General features: G+C 49.3%; 1 protein-coding gene across 3 annotated transcripts; it reads left to right on the top strand.

The window, feature by feature from the left end:
* On the top strand, positions 1-21,959 carry LOC108022443 (myosin heavy chain, non-muscle). 3 transcript variants are annotated; one of them, XM_050887445.1, is made up of 15 exons: positions 1-109; positions 1,011-1,278; positions 5,843-6,058; positions 9,795-9,951; positions 12,344-12,465; positions 14,191-14,214; positions 14,564-14,587; positions 15,216-15,308; positions 15,367-18,106; positions 18,200-18,504; positions 18,582-19,112; positions 19,176-20,471; positions 20,534-20,697; positions 20,811-20,944; positions 21,232-21,367. In XM_050887445.1, exons 2-14 carry the CDS (start codon positions 1,147-1,149, stop codon positions 20,899-20,901), a joined length of 5,895 nt encoding a protein of 1,964 aa, XP_050743402.1. In that variant the 5' UTR covers positions 1-109; positions 1,011-1,146; the 3' UTR covers positions 20,902-20,944; positions 21,232-21,367. The 3 variants fall into 3 exon arrangements, with proteins under 3 accessions (XP_050743402.1, XP_050743401.1, XP_016946833.1); XM_050887444.1 differs by lacking the exon at positions 20,811-20,944 and having other exon boundaries at positions 21,232-21,959; XM_017091344.3 differs by lacking the exons at positions 14,564-14,587; positions 20,811-20,944 and having other exon boundaries at positions 21,232-21,959.
* The last annotated feature ends 41 nt before the right edge of the window (positions 21,960-22,000 follow it).

Raw genomic sequence — 22,000 nt, 5'->3', positions numbered from 1 at the left:
AAAGAGTACCGCCGAGCCGTCACACTGACCGCCAGCAAAATACGAATTCAAAGAAAAGAAAATTTTGTACCGAGCAGACGTGCGCCACCATACTGCGGTCGAAGCCTCTGTGAGTGTGTTTGTGCTTGAGAGTGTGGTGAGCTGGAAGTGCAGCTGTCGCTAAACAAACGAAAAGCGCACAAAAGGCTTGTTGCGGCAGATCGCCCTCGATGCGGTGTCGTCCGGCGCGGCCGAACAGCGAAAGCCGGAAAACAGCGAAGTGCCGCAGCGGCCGTAGGACTGTGCCCCAACGCACGCCCAAGTCGCCGGCGACGCGACGCCGGCAGAGACGCCGCAAAATGCAGCGAATGCGGGACCGAATTCGGCTGAATTTGCATCGCGGCGCTGACGCGGTGAAATGGGAGCATAAAAACGAAAAGCGAAACAACATTTATGTGCGAAATATGCGAATATGCGAAAACTTCGCTCCCAGCGCGGCGAGTGTGTGTGCAGTGTGTCGGTGTTGCAGAACGAACGGAGTGGGAGAGGCAGAGCGCGAGGAGACGAAGGAGAAGAGGAAGAGCCGCGCTTGTACCTGCTCCGAAACTGAGGCAGCCGAAACTGGAGTAGCCGCAACTCCGAAAGTGTGGCTGCTGCAGTCCTCGGAAGTGGTAATGCAAACTGGTTAATGGCTATCGCTACGTAACGCTGTTTTTCCGCTAAATCACCTCTCCCCTCCCCCCTCCCGCTCCTCCTCGCCCACGGCCGCCGACAACGTTGGCTTAAGAAAATGAAAATGTGTGGCCATATTTTTTCTTCTCCGTTTCTGTCTCCGTCTCCGCCTTCGTCTCGGTCTTTCTTTCGCGCTCTCCCTTTTGGAACTCTCGCCGCGCGCTGTTCTCGCCGCCTCCGTTGTGTGCCGCACTTCCAAGATAAAGAACGCGAACGCGAGATAAATGCGAAATATTGTATCTCGGCGACGAGCGAAACAACATACTCATTTGTTCTCATCGATTTGTTTTGTCCGACAGAAAGTGCGTTGCAGCCGAATACCAAAGCTGATTGCCCGATTAGCCGCTCACCACCAACGCACCACGCAACCGGACAAGGAATTATCAGTAGCCGCCGCAGGGACCCAAGCGAGGAGCCACCGGGAACGCCGCCAGAATGTCGGAGGAAGTAGATCGCAACGATCCGGAGCTCAAGTACCTCTCGGTGGAGCGCAACCAGTTCAACGATCCGGCCACGCAGGCCGAGTGGACACAGAAGCGTCTGGTGTGGGTGCCACACGAGAACCAGGTGAGTCTGCGCAGCCCGCACCTGTAGGGTCCAGGCCTGCCTACCCGTGGGAGCCGGGGGCTTCCACCCCGGCTGATTCAGCACTCGGTGAGGGGACCACGCCCGAGCGCCGAATTACCTGGCATAAACCCTGTTGATAGCGGGAAAGCAACAGGAGCATGGCTACAGCTGCGGTCGGAGTACTAGCACTGATAGATGCGGCTCTAGTTGGGTGGCAAAATAGGGTCGATACTATTCTTAAACAAATTTATTTTCTTGAATCAACACAGATATTACCAAGAAAATAATGAATTAAGAACGCGATCCACTGTGGAGCGATCTCGACCCAGCACGTAGTGACACTATTTTCGCCGCAGTTGTACATGCCGTAATCAATTTGCGCAGTGATCGTGCCCGGCTTTGGCCCCTTATCAACGAACACCTTCCGAGCCATCCGGCTCACTCACCGATCGATCATGAATCACGCCCCATTGGCGTTTATTTTTAATTTTTAACCGGGCCAACTTCTTTGAATTTTTCATTACTTTCGCACCGCGGTGATAAACTTGGGTAAACATCCGTCGATGCTGAATCACTCGTTTCTCCTGCGGTGGTGTCGACATCGCATCACCTGGCCGCATTAGGGTGTCCGATTTAACGGTCGCTTGGCCAAATCTGCGACCATTGGTCGCCAAGAGCTTTGCCCAATGCTACCGATTTGCATGCAGACGCTCTCTGACTCACTGACTCACCTTCGCGCAGAGTGGTGCAGGCATGGTCCCAGTTCCCAGTTCGCAGTTCCCGGTGAGAGCGGGCCAAAACGGGTTTTCAGCCAGGCCGGGTGCTTGTGAGCCCGATTGCTTGTGTGGCTCAAGCGGGCACTCGCCAAGCCAGCCAAGAAACGAGCTGAGATTGGGCCAAGAATCACTGGCCTCGGGGGCTTCTGCGCCCACTCTTGGCCGGCAACTCGATCGCGAAACTTTGGTCGCCTGGGTCCCGGCCATCTCGCCGTATGATAACAAGCTGGATTGTTTTGCTAATTTCGATTGTTCCATTCTTCCCGTCTTCTGCTCGGGGAGATTTCTTTCAGGTGTCATTCAACTGCATTCCAAAGACTTAATTTCAGGACCGTAAACCTAAGCAGATAAAATTAGCAGCCGCGTCTTCCCCTGACCAGCGGGTAATCGCTTTATTTGCCCGAGATAATTCCGGGGAACAGAATGGTAGCACTTTTGGGCGACTTCGTACAATAAAAGCAGCGAAACAAAAGCCAACAACTTCACATTTTTGTGTAATTACGCGATCACTTAAACAGACATTTACTTTACAATGGAATCTCACAAACAGCGGCAGAGATAGGGCCAAGAAACAAACACGAAAATAACGAAACGAACGCGAACGCGAACGCTCGATTGTCATGAGTTGTCCGTCGGACGGTGGGGCGGACCGTCTGAAAGTCGGACAGTCTTAGGGACCGACGGCGACACATGAGACGGGCGAGAGACGTACAGAAATTTGCATATAGCACAAACTGTCGCCCTGCTGGAATGCCCAACAGCCCCAGATACAGATACAGATACAGCTACAGCTGCGGCTTAACGGGAACGGACCTGGCTAAAAGGGTATTCGCCAATTGTGTCAACACTCCGTTCGGCCGAACAGCGCGCCTCATTTTGCATCTTTCCCAGCAACTGCTCCAACTTTGCGCAATGCCAGAGAGTTCTCCGAAATGGCGACGTCAGTCCACGTACGCGGTGTCCAAATCCATTTATTTACTCGTGGATACACAAGGAACCCTTTGTTCGTGGTTAGATTTCGATTGTTTACTGATCAGCGATATTTCCCAGGTCATGTGGGCTGTGTTTGGGTGGTATGATTCATGCAGTATTTGCAGCTAGAGCACACGACTTTTAGTTCCCACAATCAAATATGATTTTGGATCTTAAATGTATATATCTGGAGACCATAAACGTTTGTTTACGGTAGACGCTGACATTCCCAAAATTAGTTCTGGAATGGGTCAGTGCTATTGGGAAGCAACACGGGATTGAACGAACTAGGGATAGACACGGCGGAAGGGGGTTTACTGGTCTCATTGTTCCCCCTTCTCAGGTTCTAATTCCGCTCTTATCCGCTGATGTTGGCCAGGCATCCCTGCGTGCCCGGTCCCCCGACCCATCTCGAGACTTTCCATATTGTCAGCCAAACTGAAGCCGGCTTAACCTTCGTCAAGCCCAGAGAATCGAATCGATTGTACGAACGCCGATCATTAGGGGTCTCTGCACACCCACACTTGCGCCCGGTATCGTTTGTTGATACTCTCGATCGTGTCTGTGTGTTGCTCGTATGTATAACCAACAGAAACCACTTTGGACTTTGTTTGCGGCCACTCCCACTGCGCTCCTCCGCGCCCTCGCCCTCGCCCTTCTGGGTTCTGGCGGGATGCCTTGCCGCGCGAGTGTGAGTGTTTTCTTTTCGGTTACGGCAGCGACAAACGTAGCCAGCTTTCGACTCTCGTCCGTCCGGTTTACGGTCAACGAACCTGCGCCTCGTATCTCGTGTCACGTATGTGTAATATACGTTTCTGCCCTCTCCTCGCCGCCGCCACACATGCATATGCGCTGATCGATTAGGCGGAGGAATAAATAAAAGAGTAACAAATTATAATGGGCCCATCCATCCGTCGTTCTGCTCGTTCGCATTTCGGATCTGGAGAGGGCCTGGGGCCTCCGGGGAGCTCCTATTCGTTATTCGTTTCATATTTACTTTCGGCCTAGTGTAAACAAAAGAAGTTGGCGAAAACCACACGCTGCCGGAGAGTAAATAATGGATACAGATACATCTTGCCGTGGCCCAGTGCTCTCTCGCCAGCTTGCTCTTCGGCGGATCCCTTGGCAAGTTCAAGGCTGGGATTGGAGCCCAGAAATAGTCAAACCCGGACCGCGGGCTCCCCACTGGCCCTCCCAACTTCCTTCCTTCGATTCCCGCCTCCCTGATTATCATCGCCATCATCGGCGGCAGCGCTCGCTTTGTTTGTAGGTGTTGTTTTATATTTCTTTGGTCTCGCTCCACCGATTGCCCGGAATGCCCGAGACGCCGTTGAGCGAGAACCGAGACTGATGACCTCATATGCCCCAGCTCTTCCCCAGCCTCCCGCTGCCCGCCTGCCCGAGTAGCTCGGCTAATTTCCCTGGTCGATAACTCCAATTCATCTCTTGCGCGGCATTCCGAGATCGTGATTCACGGCCCGACTGGCCTGGCTGGGCAGCGGTTACAGCATTCTCGGATTCGCGTACTTCGCTTCTTCTGCCACCGGCGCAGAGCCTTGTTGTGCAGTATGTGCTGTTTCCAAACTGTCAAACGTTTTTATGCGCAAATGTTTTGCCAGCTGACAGCGGCTGCCCACAAAACAGACAGTCGCCTGGGAGGGGGCGGACGGCGGTTGGCTCGTTGGGAAATGAGCTTAGACACGGCGAAAGCACTCGAAGTAGTGTAACCGTTCCGCTCACGTACGCCTATATGCACAGGATTTATCGAGTGTTGATCATAAACTTATCACTGGGCGAAAACAGTGCGCCACAGGGCGAATTTACACATTTAATTGTGTTGATTGCACGTCGGCTGTTGGGCCTTCTCACGAACTCGTTATGCGCTCCAAATGGTTTCATACCCGTCGCATCCGCCCCAGAATAACGACTTTCTTATGGCTGCTTATCCCTGGTACCGGAAAAGCGCCAAGATAACATGGGGCATGAGTGAGAAGCAGCGCGACGCGCGTTTTCCGAAACCGATCGCTGGGGCGTGTGCGTGTTTAGCTTAATGGACCCGGTCTGGAACGGGCCGGGATGCGCTGCAGATGCGCCTGCCCGCTGTTGGTTTAATGCATTTCTGGTTTGCAGCGGCGGCACTTCACTCCACCCTTTAATGGCTGAGTTACGGGTTGCCCCTGATTTGATTAATGTCAATGCGCCGCGTGCAGCATGCCCATGCTCCCCATTGTTGTTGTTTCACTTGACTTCTAATTGAGGCTGTTGGCTGTTGGCGCAGCTTTCCCAGGCTGTTTGTGTTCGATTGAATTTCAGGGTTCCTTCGTGGAGGAAAATTCCGCAGAAGACTCGAGAGTGAATCACACCTATCGCCCTGATTTGGACTCAGGGTAATCGCGGCCCCAGTTTAGTACCAAACTTGGGATGGCCACATACGGAAATCTGCGCCATGAACTTGCCTCGCATCGAGGGGCGGAGGGGACGGGGCGGGGCCAGACAGGCGGACAGGCAGACAGTTGCATCTGCCTCCCGTTGTTCTGTTGGCTCGGTTTTGTACCGTCTGCCAGGGCTACTTGAACGGGTGCAGTTCTTCCCTATGCATTTCACTCGCCAGCGAGAGAGCGGAGGCTGAGTGGCTCTTCTTGTGGCGCTTGACTCATGCAGCGTCGCCGCACTTGTTGTGTTTATCGGCTACCCGCTGAGATGTAAAGCGAAAGACACACACAGTCTGCGTTTTGCATAAGGTTCCCCTTCCCGAGCAAAGACACGCTAGAAAACAAAGATTGCAGCTCTGAGTAACCCATTCTATCTCTTTTCAGGGCTTCGTGGCCGCCAGTATTAAGCGGGAGCATGGCGACGAGGTCGAGGTGGAGCTGGCCGAGACCGGCAAGCGGGTGATGATCCTACGCGACGACATTCAGAAGATGAATCCGCCAAAGTTCGACAAAGTCGAGGACATGGCCGAGCTGACGTGCCTGAACGAGGCCTCCGTTCTGCACAACATCAAGGACAGATACTACTCTGGCCTGATCTATGTGAGTACCCCAGCCATAGTTTATGTTTCGTGTTCTACAGTACATCCTACATGTTTGTGTTGGCCGCCCCAAGTTCCCGCCGCGCCAGCTGCCGGCAATGTGACGATAGCGATGCTGCTGGTGGTGATGACTCTAAGTAAACAGCCCTCCCCTATAACTGGAAATTTTGAAAGGCAAAACTTTGTCGGGCGTCTTGCCTCATCGCATTGCTGTTTGCTTGAAAGCATCTCAAATATTTGACACTCCGAAGCTCAATCACTCAATCCTTCGGCGCATTCGTCACAGGCCGAATGATTTACAAACATGAACTCACTCCTGCGCCCGCACCCTGCCCTCGGGCACATCCGCTGTTAATTGGCATGCCAAAAGCGTCTTGGTCTGAGTAGATAGAAAGCCAGCAAAAGTTAATTTTCGATTCGATGAGAAACGAATTTCAAGTGGCGCATTTGAATTCGGCTCCATAAATTCCAGCTGCTTGCGGCTGCGCCTCTCCCTCTTTGCCTTCTTATATAAATCATTGAGTTAGCGTCTGCAATTGCGGGCTTCAGTTCATGTCGATTTATCCGATCACATAACTTATTCCCCCGAAAACGGGGATCGGCTTTCTGGCTCTCATGCCTAGCTGCCATTCTTGACCAAGGAAATTAGGGGTCGTGAATTTACTCGAAAGCTTATCAGCTTCAAGCCCATTTCTAATTATGGAACTAAGAAATAAATTCAAAAAGTCTGCCCAAGATTTTCCCACACGATACCCACATTGCTAGCTACTTGATTGCTTATCAGCTTAAATAACACTCTTAATTGTCTGATGGATGGTGTCTTTCGTCACCAAGCTAACTCCGGCAACATGTTGGTGGGGAATTTCGCCAAAGTACTTGGCTTCAGTTGTCTCTTGGCCTTGATTATTCGTTTCTTTCTGCTTTTATTCACCGCCATGTGGCAGGTTCGTTGCTTGTTTCTTCTTTTATTGTTTTATAACAAATTATGTGCCGCTTTTACATATTTTGTGTACTGCGGCTGCCACTTATCGCAGGCTTCGCTCTCTCGCTTTGGGAGTTTTAATTTAATGCCCAAGCGGTTGTTGCTGCCGCTTTTTGATGTGGGCGCAAACTGCTTTAAATTTGTTTATGTTGTTGCTGGGCGGCCATGCTTCAGCGCACTTGGCATTGTCGTTGTTGTTGGCCGGTTCGTGCGCCGCTCCACCGTTTACACAACCGCGCCACGCACTCATCTGGCGCCCCTTCGCGCTCTTGCCACGACTTGTCCCATTTAATTCGCTGCCAATTGTTGCTGACGCGCTCTGGCCGCTAACTTGTTGCACGGGAAGAGGGTCGGACACAGGGGCTGAGACACAGATACAAGTAGAGGTAGAGATAGAGATAGAGGCGCTGTGCTGTGGGCGCTGCGCCTAACGGCATAATTATTATAATTTGTTGACATTTAATTCGATTTTTAAATTTCATTTAAATTAATTCGCCTGGCAGCTGCCGACTGCCGGTAGCTTGTAGCCTAATTAATATGCGTCAGCAAGAAGAATGACTCTTACACGGCCGGCACACACGCACACCCTGGCGACTCACTTATGGATACACGAATGCTAATCGAATTGTCAACACCTCAGCAACACCTCGCAAAACCAGCAACAAGAACCGCCGCGAACTTGGCCAATTTGTTTGGCATGAAAATGCTCAGCGAATTGATTTGGCCAGAAAAAAGTCATGCGATGTAGACAGCCCAAAAATCAGATACGATCGAGACCTCAGAAGTTAGATTAATGTACTTTCGCCTTAAAATTTAATGTTGTGCCTTTGGAAGATGTATCGTCTTGCGATTCCGCCAAGCATTTGCCTTCGACCAGACCCGCCTCTTCCTGCTGCGCCTGATTACGAGTGAAATTGGGCTTGAAATATTCCACAAAACATTTGCTTCTGCCGCTGTTGTTGGTGCAATTAATTGATTTATGTCCACCGGGTGACTGGGTGCAATTGCTCAAAGGCAGCTTGTACTGGGCCATATTCCGTTTGCATTCTGCTCAGCTGCGTTGGCAGCCAAAAGAATCGCACTTGACAACGCAGCGGCGTCAGGAGACGATGACGTTGGCGCCTTGGCAGCTGCTGCTATCTCAATTCCCGTTCGTTCTAACTATCTTTGAGATGCGCTAATTGAAATGGCAAGCCGAACCAAACAGAACGGCGTATTAATAGGGCACTGCGGCGCTTGGCTCCCTTGGCCAGATTCAAATGCGACTGCAAATGAGCCTGCACACGAAGCGTGCTCTTGTGGCAAATAAATTATGTTCCTCGCATATCAGCCGAGCAATTTGTTCGCAAATATTGGCACTAATAGCAGACCCCCCGATGGGGAGGATTGGTTTGGTGGCCGACGGAGGTGTCTTCTCGAGTACGTAATTAACATAAAAGGCGCCGCCGTTGGCTTTGCTGTTCGTCGCTTTTGGCCCTGTTTGCTTTGCCCCGCTTGCAACACGTCCATTGACCACATAAGGCCTTAAAGCCGCGACCAAAGCGGATTCACTAAACGTCCGAGATTTCTGGTGACTAATTTGAGTGGGTCTCAATGCCGAACTTCTTTCGGGGTTCATCAGGCTCTGGTTCTTTGTAAGCCGCATTGATAGGCCGTTCACGTACGCCACGACATCCCCTCCCTCCTCACCAGATACAAATAAATCTCGCAATTTAATTGCCCTGCCACCGCTTGTGGAATTTGCATACGTTTCATGATTTGACTTATACGCTGACCACATAAGGCTTCATATGAGGGCAGGTTTCAGTGATTAATGACGTTCGGAGGCATCAGGATAATGACTCAAACGAGCATAGCCGAAGTGATTCAAAAGGCGAGTGGAGCAAACATCGTCACGAGTCACGGCCACTTCTAAACGGCTGCCAAAAACAGCGAAGAAACAACAGAGGCTGAAACAACAATTTCTTATGCCATTTTTGGATGCCTGACACACGCACACACACTCACACACTCGTACAAGGTGGCTGATTGGCAAGACGTGATTTTGTTGTGGATTTGGGGCTCTGTGAGTCACTCTCCTCTGCCCTCGCCTCACCCTCACCTGGGCGGCAAAGAGTTGAAGAGATTTTCTCCACTATGATTTTACCAGCGGTGCTTTCCATTTCAAGCTGTGTGGGCCGGCCCACACTTCTGCACCTCCTGCGATACAGATTTGCTCGCCGCTGTGAAGTTCGCAGCACTCGCATCTAATGTTTGGCCAGATATTTAAATGGTACAACAAATGGCAAAAGCCGCATACTTAGTGCCCACGCCGCAGTCGCGGTCCCAATCGCAGTTATGTAGGCTGCCGCTCGATAGATACCACCAACGGATTCCGATTCGGATTCGGATACAGATAGAGCGGCGGATACAGATACATGCGTTCGCTGTTTATGGTGCTGGCCAACTTTAAAGCACATGTCTTGTTAGATAGCCGGCGAGCGTGTGTGTGAGTTTGGGCAACACTAACTGGGCCACTGAACATCAGTTGCCGGTTTGTGAGGCAACTGCGCTGCAAGGCTACATGGGGAACACATCCAGCTGGAAAATGATCAGCCTTAGGCCTGGAAAATCAAAGAGTAAGGTCCTAGCGGGAAACTATCCTTTATGTATGCCAGTTAAGCCTAGTTAGCCTTAGATAACCTCTTCAAATCTTAAACCAATCCATAGCATAATATAAGCCGGGACTGATATTTGAAACATTTCCTTCTTTCAGACATATTCCGGTCTCTTCTGCGTTGTGGTCAACCCGTACAAGAAACTGCCGATCTACACCGAAAAGATAATGGAACGGTATAAGGGCATAAAGCGACACGAAGTGCCTCCGCATGTATTTGCAATAACGGATAGTGCCTATAGAAACATGTTGGGTGGTAAGTATCTCGTCTCTGCGTTTGCTTTCCCTTTTTGCTCAGCGGCATACCGATATCGGAGGGGAAATGCGAGCACTATCAGCCCCTTCTTTTTCCTCTGGCGCGCGATTTCTGGTCCCTATCGAAATTCCATTCTCCGCATAAACAGCAAGAATTTTACCCAAAGCGAGCTGATAAGATAAACCTGACAAACCCGGCAAGAGCTTTCCACGAATCGCGCTGGAGAGGGGTCCATGTATGACACACTTTGCAGAAATAATTCCCCGGCAGTGCATTACCATTCCCATCTGAAAAGGGCAGTGAATCATCTGCAAATGTGTTTCTGCTGCCTGGATGACTGGCCCTATGGCTCTCTTCTAATCACAAACTGGTTTCCTTTTTCGGCTTGCATTTTCAAATGGGACTTTTTCAGATTTCCTTTTCACTGCTGTTGCTTGTAGTTCGGGCTTCACTGAGTTTCGATGGTTTGCATGTCCGAACCGAGCGTAACGCCGCGCCGGGAGATGACTCACGCGGTGCTGGCACAGCGGAGACTCCAGCTCGAGGCCAGCAGCAAGGCATATCTTACTGCGGCTATATCTATAGGTTCCCTGCATATGTGTGCGCTCCCCTGCTTGAGTTTGGTTAACTAATATTGCGTATACGTGTCATTACCATATTTGGATCTAAAACCGAACCCGGCTCCTATGGACAGCAGGCAACTCTGTTTGCCCCATCATCATCTTTGCTTTTGTTTTTGTGTCTGCCGTGGAAATGTTTAAACAAATCGTCACCTCAGCCGGGCTCAGGCTCTCCATATTTGACGCTTAATAAATTTCTGTTTATGCACATTTGCCTGATTGTATTTCCCCGTATACATATTTTTGAGAAGTTCGCTTTTACAGCCTGTGGGGAGTGGCCGTTTCTTTGATTTATTTCGCTGGCTCTAAATAATCTCAGCCCAACCCCGTCGCCTCTGACTCCATTGCCCCGAAACACGCACCACAATCAGCTCCAAGCCGATCTGGGACTGCTGTGGTGCCGGGCAATCGCCGCACACCTTTATCTTGCCGGGCTTCTTCAGCTGCTCCCCCGACTCGTGGCAATCGCAAATCTCCCGACTCCGCCAAACTGCAACTTTTATGGCATTCCATTCCGCGCTATATTTCCAGCTGCTCATAATGTGCCAATGTCATTCGAGTCTTGTTCATGATAAAATGACACGCCCTGACTTCGCCTGTATTAACGTGGTATATAGCTGCATGCCTTATATACCAGCTTAAGGTCCGCCGTTGGACAGATGTTTCGCATGACTCTGTTATTTCAGTTGTGCAATCAGGAATTTATTTTGGGAGCAGAGTCTCCTATTCGACACACGATCAGCGAGTAATGCACTTCCCAAGCTTGTGATCAAAATAAGCCAGGGCTGTCATCGATTAGTAATTTACCTTTTATCTGTTAAAAACATGTCAAGATAGCTAGTAGGTTGTGATAAGATTTATTATGCTGTTATGGTTTGTTTGGTGTGGCGTTCATAGAAAAGAATAACATGATTGGTTCCTCGGACTGATCTTAAGTACTAGTAACACAAACATTGTTTTGCAACATAATTTTAATGTGACGGAACCTCAAACTAAGTTTCCTATGTCAAGGGCTAAAAGGACGCGTAAACCCTTTTTTCTGCTGTGTTTGAATGATCCAAATGGTGAATTTACAGTCTTTTTATGTACTTAATGGATTTGAAGAAAAAGACAAAAAAGCAACGAAAAATTCCCATAAAATGACGTGCTGAGATATATATTTCGGGCCATTTATGGTCGGATATTGAATGTAGTATGTATAAATATGCGACCGGCTTTATCCATAATAATAAATAAGTACGGGGTCGTGATGTGGAAGCTGTGTGGAGCTCCGTGCCTCAAAATCTATGGCAGTCAGAGTGGATGTATCTGAATCGCTTGTCTCTGCCTGAGCTTGTGGTTAGCTCAATACTGGATCGTATGACGAGGCTGCCATGTGGCGCGGTGATCCCGGGGTGCAGTGCAAATCTAGTTCGCTATATTCTAGATGGGATCATTGGCGCCATATCAATAGCTATGAACAACAGCAATTTACTGCTGCTGCCTGCTGCCGCTGCCTTTTGCCGTTCGTATCTTTCAGATACGCAGACTGAAATCAACAGTTTTTGTTTTCATTTTCAATTGATGTATGTCTCACTTTTCGCCCGCTCCCCACGACTCTACTTTTTTCTGTCTTTGGCTTTGTTTTTGCCCGCATGAATTTGGGTCAACTGAAACTTAAAGCTGAGCTTGGCTTTTTATATTTTAATTTCATTTTTGGCAGGTCAGCCGCATTGTTCCGTAATGAAGTGTGTCACTCACTCACTCACACCTTCCCCCCTTCTCCCCCGCAGATCGCGAAGACCAATCGATTTTGTGTACTGGCGAGTCGGGTGCTGGCAAGACGGAGAACACCAAGAAGGTCATCCAATTTCTGGCCTATGTGGCAGCCTCCAAGCCCAAGGGCTCCGGTGCGGTAAGTACGAAGCGCAGAAACCGAAAAGCGTCCATCCGAGAATCGAGGCAAATGCAAAGCTGTATCCACCGCGGTGGGAGGGTGCGTTGGAGAGACCCGCCGCAGACATACAGTTCGGTTCCATATGGTTTTTGTGACTGCAAAATGCTTATTAAACTCACATTAATGGCACGCAAGCCCGACAATTGTTATTGTTTGGTACTGTAATTAATTAGGCAAACAACGTTCGCGGGAGATGCACGACGTTTACATAAAAACGTATGTGTTTTTCGTCGGCAGTGTCTTTAATACGCCTTCGAATCTCTGACTTCTCCGTGGGAGTATTCATTCATTCTACTTGGGTTCAAGTTACCAATATCATTTAGGTATCTCGTTAGTGGCCTACAGTGGCAAGATAGAATTTGGTTCGCTGGCAAAATACGTGTTATGTATAGCTTCTGGGAAGAGCGGGCGATCACGGTGCCATCCCCTTGGGCTAGAAAATTCAGTCAAATTCAATTCTCCCCATATGGTGGACGGCCGAGGGTTACGCTTTAATATTGGGTGGTTGATCACTTGGCAGCTGGTTTATATATTTTTATAGGGGAGCCGGAGCACACTTCATTAATCAAGAGCCATAAGTCGCTGACAAATTTTGTCATTTACAGCAATAAAATAAACACCATGAAAAAGAAGCGAGAATTGAAATTGAACTGCAGAGGAAAGGCAATTGATAAAAAAGAAAAGAATTAAAATGAAATCGCGAAAATTGCGACATTCGATTCATTCTTTGGGTAGCAATGGCTTCTCTGTGCGATTTGTGCTATAACCATAATTGGGGGAAAAGCAAACAGATTTTTGCTTGTTTTTTTACTGGCACAGTCAATCCTTTTCAGCACAAACAGGCTGCTCTTGAGCTCCAAACACACTTTTCATTATGTTTTATGCGTTTACTGCCTTATATGAGCCTACTGCTGGGGCTGCGACCGAAGTTGAGTTGACTTTGCTGCTGTGAACGTGATAAGCTGCAAACATGCTTAAGGAGCTTCTTAAAGCGCGAATATATTGCCATGATCAACGATTAACAGAAGGTTAACTTAAGTAGCCATCCAAGGCTTTTTATACAACTCGTTCTCACTAAAGTCAGTTCCTTCCTTTGATAAACATTATTTTAACACAGAATTACCTGTGACTCTCACTCCCATAAATAGACGATGATGATAGATGATATATGGCGAAGGCAAACAATAACGACTGAATTGAGTCATCAAAAGTGAAAAATGAGTTTAATCGAAGGGCATTTTGGTTGGTTTGATTAGAAAATAGTGTGTTTTAGTCGTACTTTTTATCAGTCACAGATAAGAGAAGCGATAAGAAAGGCCGAGCAACAAACATTGATATAACTTTGCATTTGTTTAAGAAATGGTATAGCCTTTTTTCTCTTTTAAGCTCTTATAGTTATATTTTTTATTTATTATTGATCTTATTTATTTTCATGTCCTAAACACAAATACACCACTATGCCACACCACACACCTATAAATACACGCACACACACACCCTGTAAATTGGACTTTGGTTGTTGTCTTCACTCTCAACTCTGCTCAAAATGCTACATATGTTTATATAATTTGTGTATATAATCTGTATAAAACGCTGCCGAAAATCACAATCAATCCAAATATCCAACAACCAAACCAAAACCGAACCTCAACACCTCCAACCAATTGACAACAACTCCAACAGGTGCCGCATCCCGCCGTGCTCATTGTAAGTATTTGAGGACTGACAAGAAAATTGTTATCCCACTTTGTGTTTTGAAATTAACACAATTTTGTTAACCCCTTCGATGTTTGATTTAAGTCAGATTCCTCCCTCTGTGTACTTCTGTTACCGAAATATTTTCTGTTGTCCCAAACGTCTTTTGCTTTTTCATTCCTTCAACTGTGACCTAAACACTAGTATTAACCCTTTCCAAATGAACTCTCCCAACTCTTCGTTTCGTCTCCCTTGTTGTCGTCCCACCCAAGCCAACACTCATCTACTCAATCTCATCTCTCTGCTCTGCTCTGCTCCGATCTGCTCCCTCTTTGTACTACATATGCCAACGCAATTTTAGAGTAGTCATCAAGAGACATTTGCGGTAAAGTATGCTTAACGTCCATCAATCCCAAACCCTAAATATTTACCTTGTAGTAGTGTACTATGTGAATATACATTTTTATTTTGTAGCCCTATTGTTTAAATTGTAAATATATATGATTTCAAGACTGGATTGACCGAAAATCGTGATCGTGATGCGGGTCCTCGAGAAAGTACTGAATATCCATCCCGCCTCCCATAATCCCATTCCCACCTAATTGCAGAACTTCTCGGTCAACACAAACAAGTACATAAGAGTCAAGATTATGACCCAAAGTCAGAATCAGTCTTTCGAGGTATCCAACGGATTGAAGGTGGTGGAGGTTAATTCCGAGTGTCCAGAGGTAAACTCCGGAAGGAGCCAATGCGACGGCATTGATCTTGAGAGGCTGTAGGAAATCGTCCAGTGTTCATTGTCTTCGTTTAGCTTGGCTTCGGCTTCTTTCTGCATGCTTCCGTAGACTAATCTTATCGAGTTGTGTAGATATTTTGTGTTGCTTGTGATGTCACTGTACTTGTCCCAAGAATTTTCTGTGCTTAGACTGTTTCGTGTATGTTTGTGGCTAACCTCTAACCTTTAAGACCGTATAACACACCGACTTAACATAATCTTCTTTATCTCTGAACAGGGCGAGCTGGAGCAACAGTTACTGCAGGCGAATCCCATACTGGAGGCCTTTGGTAACGCCAAGACCGTCAAGAACGATAACTCTTCGCGTTTCGTAAGTGGGCCCCAAATCTCTGCGCACAGAATGTGTTCTATCTTTTACTGCTTTGCAGGGCAAATTCATCCGGATCAACTTCGATGCCTCGGGCTTCATATCAGGGGCCAACATCGAAACATATCTGCTGGAGAAGTCGCGTGCCATTCGTCAAGCGAAGGACGAACGAACATTCCATATATTCTATCAATTGCTGGCGGGGGCCACGCCGGAGCAGCGTGAGAAGTTCATACTCGATGACGTCAAGTCGTATGCATTCCTGTCCAACGGCAGCCTGCCCGTGCCCGGCGTGGACGACTACGCCGAGTTCCAGGCAACAGTCAAGTCGATGAACATTATGGGCATGACCTCGGAGGATTTCAACTCGATATTCCGCATCGTGAGTGCCGTGCTGTTGTTCGGCAGCATGAAGTTCCGTCAGGAGCGCAACAACGACCAGGCCACGCTGCCAGACAACACGGTGGCCCAGAAAATAGCGCATCTGCTTGGCCTCAGTGTTACGGACATGACTCGGGCCTTCCTGACGCCTCGCATCAAAGTGGGACGGGACTTTGTCACGAAAGCCCAAACAAAGGAGCAAGTGGAGTTCGCCGTGGAGGCCATTGCCAAGGCGTGCTACGAGCGCATGTTCAAGTGGCTGGTGAACCGCATCAACCGTTCCCTGGACCGCACAAAGCGACAGGGCGCCTCCTTCATCGGCATTCTCGATATGGCCGGCTTCGAAATCTTCGAACTGAATTCCTTTGAGCAGCTGTGCATCAACTATACCAACGAGAAGCTGCAGCAGCTCTTCAACCACACTATGTTCATCCTGGAGCAAGAGGAGTATCAGCGAGAGGGCATTGAGTGGAAGTTTATTGACTTCGGGCTAGATCTGCAGCCTACCATCGATCTGATCGATAAGCCCGGCGGCATCATGGCCTTGCTGGATGAGGAATGCTGGTTCCCCAAGGCCACCGACAGGACATTTGTCGATAAGCTCGTTTCGGCCCACTCCATGCATCCTAAGTTCATGAAGACCGACTTCCGCGGTGTCGCTGACTTTGCCATTGTGCACTACGCTGGCCGCGTTGACTACTCGGCGGCCAAGTGGCTGATGAAGAACATGGACCCGCTGAATGAGAACATCGTGTCGCTGCTGCAGGGATCGCAGGATCCGTTCGTGGTGAACATCTGGAAGGATGCGGAGATCGTTGGCATGGCACAGCAGGCCCTGACTGATACACAGTTCGGAGCCCGCACCCGCAAGGGCATGTTCCGCACCGTGTCGCATCTGTACAAAGAGCAGCTGGCTAAGTTGATGGACACGCTGCGCAACACGAACCCGAACTTTGTGCGCTGTATCATACCGAACCACGAGAAGCGCGCCGGCAAGATCGATGCTCCCTTGGTGCTCGACCAGTTGCGTTGCAACGGCGTGCTCGAGGGTATTCGTATCTGCCGACAGGGCTTCCCCAATCGCATACCCTTCCAGGAGTTCCGCCAACGTTACGAACTGCTCACGCCCAACGTGATCCCCAAGGGTTTCATGGACGGCAAGAAGGCCTGCGAGAAGATGATTCAGGCGCTGGAGCTCGACTCGAACTTGTATCGAGTGGGCCAGTCGAAGATCTTCTTCCGCGCTGGCGTCCTCGCTCACCTAGAGGAGGAGCGTGATTTCAAGATCTCCGACCTGATCGTCAACTTCCAGGCCTTCTGCCGTGGCTTCCTCGCGCGTCGCAACTACCAGAAGCGCTTGCAGCAGCTCAACGCCATTCGAATAATCCAGCGTAATTGCGCCGCCTACCTCAAGCTTCGCAACTGGCAGTGGTGGCGTCTGTACACGAAAGTCAAGCCTCTGTTGGAGGTGACCAAACAGGAGGAGAAGCTCGTCCAGAAGGAGGATGAGCTGAAGCAGGTGCGCGAGAAGCTTGACACTCTGGCCAAGAACACGCAGGAGTACGAGCGCAAGTACCAGCAGGCTTTGGTGGAGAAGACAACTCTAGCTGAGCAGCTGCAAGCCGAGATTGAGCTGTGCGCCGAGGCCGAAGAGTCGCGTTCCCGTCTAATGGCACGCAAGCAGGAACTGGAGGATATGATGCAGGAGCTGGAGACCCGCATCGAAGAAGAGGAAGAACGCGTCCTGGCGCTAGGAGGAGAGAAAAAGAAGTTGGAGCTGAACATCCAAGATCTGGAAGAGCAGTTGGAAGAAGAGGAGGCAGCCCGTCAGAAGTTGCAGTTGGAGAAGGTACAGCTTGACGCCAAGATTAAGAAGCACGAAGAAGATCTCGCCCTCACCGACGACCAGAACCAAAAGCTTCTCAAGGAGAAGAAGCTGCTGGAGGAGCGCGCTAACGATCTTTCCCAAACACTCGCAGAGGAAGAAGAGAAGGCTAAGCACCTGGCTAAACTGAAGGCCAAACACGAGGCCACAATCGCCGAGCTTGAGGAACGTTTGCACAAGGATCAGCAGCAGCGGCAAGAGTCCGACCGATCTAAGCGAAAAATCGAGACCGAAGTTGCCGACCTTAAAGAGCAGCTGAACGAGCGCCGCGTCCAAGTGGAGGAGATGCAGGCTCAGCTGGCCAAGCGCGAGGAGGAACTTACCCAGACTCTCTTGCGCATCGATGAGGAGTCCGCCACCAAGGCCACCGCCCAGAAGGCTCAGCGTGAGCTGGAGTCACAGTTGGCCGAGATCCAAGAGGATCTGGAGGCCGAAAAGGCAGCCCGTGCAAAGGCAGAGAAGGTGAGACGCGACCTCAGCGAAGAACTGGAGGCCCTCAAGAATGAGTTGCTCGATTCCCTGGACACCACAGCCGGTAAGTCTGCACATCTCACTATTATTCATAAATTCACTGAAATATTAATAAAAAAATTACAAAAATTAACAAATACATATTTTTGACAAACAGCCCAGCAGGAACTGCGCTCTAAACGCGAGCAGGAGCTAGCCACTCTGAAAAAGTCGCTCGAAGAAGAGACCGTTAACCACGAGGGCGTTTTGGCTGAAATGCGGCACAAGCACTCACAGGAGCTTAACAGCATTAACGACCAGCTTGAAAACCTACGTAAGGCCAAGACCGTCCTTGAGAAGGCCAAGGGAACCTTGGAGGCGGAAAACGCCGATTTGGCCACCGAACTGCGAAGCGTCAACAGCTCCCGGCAAGAGAACGATCGCCGGCGCAAGCAGGCAGAGTCGCAGATTGCTGAATTGCAGGTAAATTGTCATCGGAAAGAGTAACTGGTGTCTGAGCTGATACAAATTAAGAACTAAAATGACTAATTCTTGTACAGGTCAAACTAGCTGAGATTGAACGCGCCCGCTCGGAACTGCAGGAGAAGTGCACAAAACTGCAGCAGGAAGCTGAGAACATAACTAACCAGCTGGAGGAAGCAGAATTGAAGGCCTCGGCCGCCGTTAAGTCTGCAAGCAACATGGAATCGCAACTTACCGAGGCCCAACAGCTGTTGGAGGAGGAAACTCGCCAGAAGCTGGGTCTCAGCTCCAAGCTGCGTCAGATCGAATCAGAAAAGGAAGCCCTACAAGAACAACTTGAGGAGGATGATGAAGCTAAGCGCAACTACGAGCGAAAGCTGGCTGAGGTCACCGCGCAGATGCAGGAGATTAAGAAGAAGGCCGAGGAAGACGCGGATCTGGCCAAGGAACTGGAGGAGGGCAAGAAGCGACTTAACAAGGACATCGAAGCCTTGGAGCGCCAGGTGAAGGAACTAATTGCACAGAATGACCGCCTCGATAAAAGCAAAAAGAAGATTCAGTCGGAGCTTGAAGATGCCACCATTGAGCTGGAGGCGCAACGCACCAAGGTGAGTATTGATTGTTACTTCAAAAATGACTAGCTATATAATAAATTCAATGCGCTTTGCCAGGTGCTCGAACTGGAGAAGAAGCAGAAGAACTTCGACAAGATCCTCGCCGAGGAGAAAGCCATATCAGAACAGATCGCCCAAGAGCGCGATACTGCAGAGAGGGAGGCACGCGAGAAGGAGACCAAGGTGCTGTCGGTTTCCCGCGAGCTAGACGAAGCCTTCGACAAGATAGAAGACCTCGAAAACAAGCGCAAGACCCTCCAAAACGAACTGGACGACCTGGCCAACACCCAGGGCACCGCTGACAAGAACGTCCACGAGCTGGAGAAGGCGAAGAGGGCGCTAGAATCTCAGCTGGCCGAACTGAAAGCACAAAACGAAGAACTCGAGGACGATCTGCAGCTGACTGAAGACGCTAAACTGCGCCTGGAGGTCAACATGCAAGCCCTGCGCTCTCAGTTTGAACGCGACCTGCTGGCCAAGGAGGAAGGCGCTGAAGAGAAAAGACGCGGACTCGTCAAGCAGTTGCGGGATCTTGAAACCGAATTAGATGAGGAACGCAAGCAGCGCACGGCCGCCGTGGCGTCAAAGAAGAAGTTGGAAGGCGACCTGAAGGAGATAGAGACCACAATGGAGATGCATAATAAGGTGAAGGAGGATGCGTTGAAGCATGCGAAGAAGCTGCAAGCACAAGTGAAGGACGCGCTGCGTGACGCCGAGGAGGCAAAGGCCGCCAAGGAGGAACTGCAGGCGCTGAGCAAAGAGGCCGAGCGCAAGGTCAAGGCCCTGGAGGCAGAAGTATTACAGCTGACCGAGGATTTGGCCAGCTCAGAGAGGGCGCGCCGTGCTGCTGAAACGGAGCGCGACGAACTGGCCGAGGAAATTGCCAATAATGCCAACAAGGGCTCCCTAATGATCGACGAGAAGCGCCGACTGGAGGCCCGCATCGCAACTCTTGAGGAGGAGCTGGAGGAGGAACAGTCTAACTCAGAGGTGCTGCTGGACCGCAGCCGCAAGGCACAGCTGCAGATTGAACAGTTGACCACAGAGCTGGCCAATGAGAAATCCAACTCCCAGAAGAACGAGAACGCCCGCGCTCTGCTTGAACGCCAAAACAAGGAGCTAAAGGCCAAGCTTGCCGAAATCGAAACGGCGCAGCGCACCAAGGTGAAGGCCACGATTGCCACGCTCGAGGCCAAGATCGCCAACCTCGAGGAGCAGCTAGAGAATGAGGGCAAGGAGCGACTGCTGCAGCAGAAGGCCAACCGCAAGATGGACAAGAAGATTAAGGAGCTTACAATGAACATCGAGGACGAGCGGAGACATGTCGACCAGCACAAGGAGCAAATGGATAAGGTAAGTGAAAGAGTAGTGAATTTAAGGGAACCGATATTAAAGATTATTTTTTGTTTCCACAGCTGAATAGCCGCATTAAACTGCTCAAGCGCAACCTGGACGAGACCGAAGAGGAGCTGCAGAAGGAGAAGACACAGAAGCGCAAGTACCAGCGTGAGTGCGAGGACATGATTGAATCGCAGGAGGCCATGAATCGTGAGATTAACTCACTTAAAACGAAACTACGGTGAGTTGCGTCCTGGGCCGGGTGAAGATCTCCGTTATCAGGATGGGAGTCTCCTTAGGCGTCCCTTGGGGTTGCATTTTTGATTATCGTTTGAAATTTATCTTTGGTTCAAGCTCCATACAAGTGGCCGAGACTGAAAAGGCCAAGGCGTATTCGCCCAAAAAGGATGCCGCACTCATTATGAATTGTGAGGGTCTGCATTAGGTTTCTTTTCGCTTCGAATTGCTTCGTTTTCTTCTCGTAGGCTGTAAGTGCTGCTGTTCGCCATGATCCTTAGAACCAGTGAATGTCAACCGAACCCAGCAACCACAACATCGTCTTCTCTCTGCATGTTAGGGACAGATCACCCCTTCAAGTCCAAGTGTGCGAACTTGTGCCTCACCCAAACTACCTTAAAGAGTAGTACTTAGACGTGAACCCCTAAACTTTCCCTCTGTTTTGACTTATCTGTTGCCCCTGCACTGCACGTTCAACCATAAACAAACAAGTTGCGAACCGAGATACTAATTATTTTTCGTGGTCTTCCTTTCATAGACGCACCGGCGGCATGGGCCTCAGCTCCAGCCGGCTCACGGGCACACCTTCATCAAAGCGGACAGGAGGAGGCGGCGGGGACGACTCATCGGTGCAGGATGAATCATTAGATGGAGAGGACTCTGGCAATTGACGCGTTAATTATTAAATGCAGATAAAGTTGGAGCCGAGGAAGAAGGTGAAGATGAAGAGCAAAATAAACGATTATATTTAATGTTTCTTTTATATAATTTCTCTGTTATTTTTTATATAAACTATTATACATACTTAAATTAAAACGTAAACAAACAAAACCAACATTTTTATAACGACAAAACGTAAACAAAAAAACAAAATCAATGTTGTAAAACACTCCCACTCTATACAAAACATAAACACATAAGAATTTTCCCATCCCTCGAATGGCTGCGGATTAAAGCAGCCAACGAAATAAAATTAAAATTATACAACACACATCCAACCAAGAAACGTATTAACTCTCAACTACACAAACCCACAAACACCATAAGGGAGAGACTAAATCCGCAGGACACTCATTTCCACATTTTTAATAACCTAAAATAGAATCCATAGAAGTACTCGATGCAATATATAGTTCATGCATTTAACAACTAAAATGGTTTTCAAACAGAAACAGAACCGAACAGGAAATCAAATGTTGAACACGCAACTAATATACGAATTTCGTTTTTGTTTAGAACTAAACAATAAAACATTTGCTACATGAACCATATCTTTCTTTGGGCAGTTGTAGTGCGGTCGTCTTGAA

This window comes from Drosophila biarmipes, chromosome 2R (genome assembly GCF_025231255.1).
Source record: "Drosophila biarmipes strain raj3 chromosome 2R, RU_DBia_V1.1, whole genome shotgun sequence".
In the NCBI taxonomy this organism is placed as follows: Eukaryota; Metazoa; Arthropoda; class Insecta; order Diptera; family Drosophilidae; genus Drosophila; species Drosophila biarmipes.
This window is presented reverse-complemented; position numbering and strand designations above follow the sequence as displayed.

What these genes read in the sequence shown, in the direction of transcription:
- LOC108022443 (XM_050887444.1), top strand. Translation starts at nt 1,147, where the DNA reads ATGTCGGAGGAAGTAGATCGCAACGATCCGGAGCTCAAGTACCTCTCG. An exon ending in CGCAGATTGCTGAATTGCAG is followed by an intron (nt 18,505 to 18,581) that starts GTAAATTGTCAT and finishes ATTCTTGTACAG; the next exon opens with GTCAAACTAGCTGAGATTGA. An exon ending in TGGAGGCGCAACGCACCAAG is followed by an intron (nt 19,113 to 19,175) that starts GTGAGTATTGAT and finishes GCGCTTTGCCAG; the next exon opens with GTGCTCGAACTGGAGAAGAA.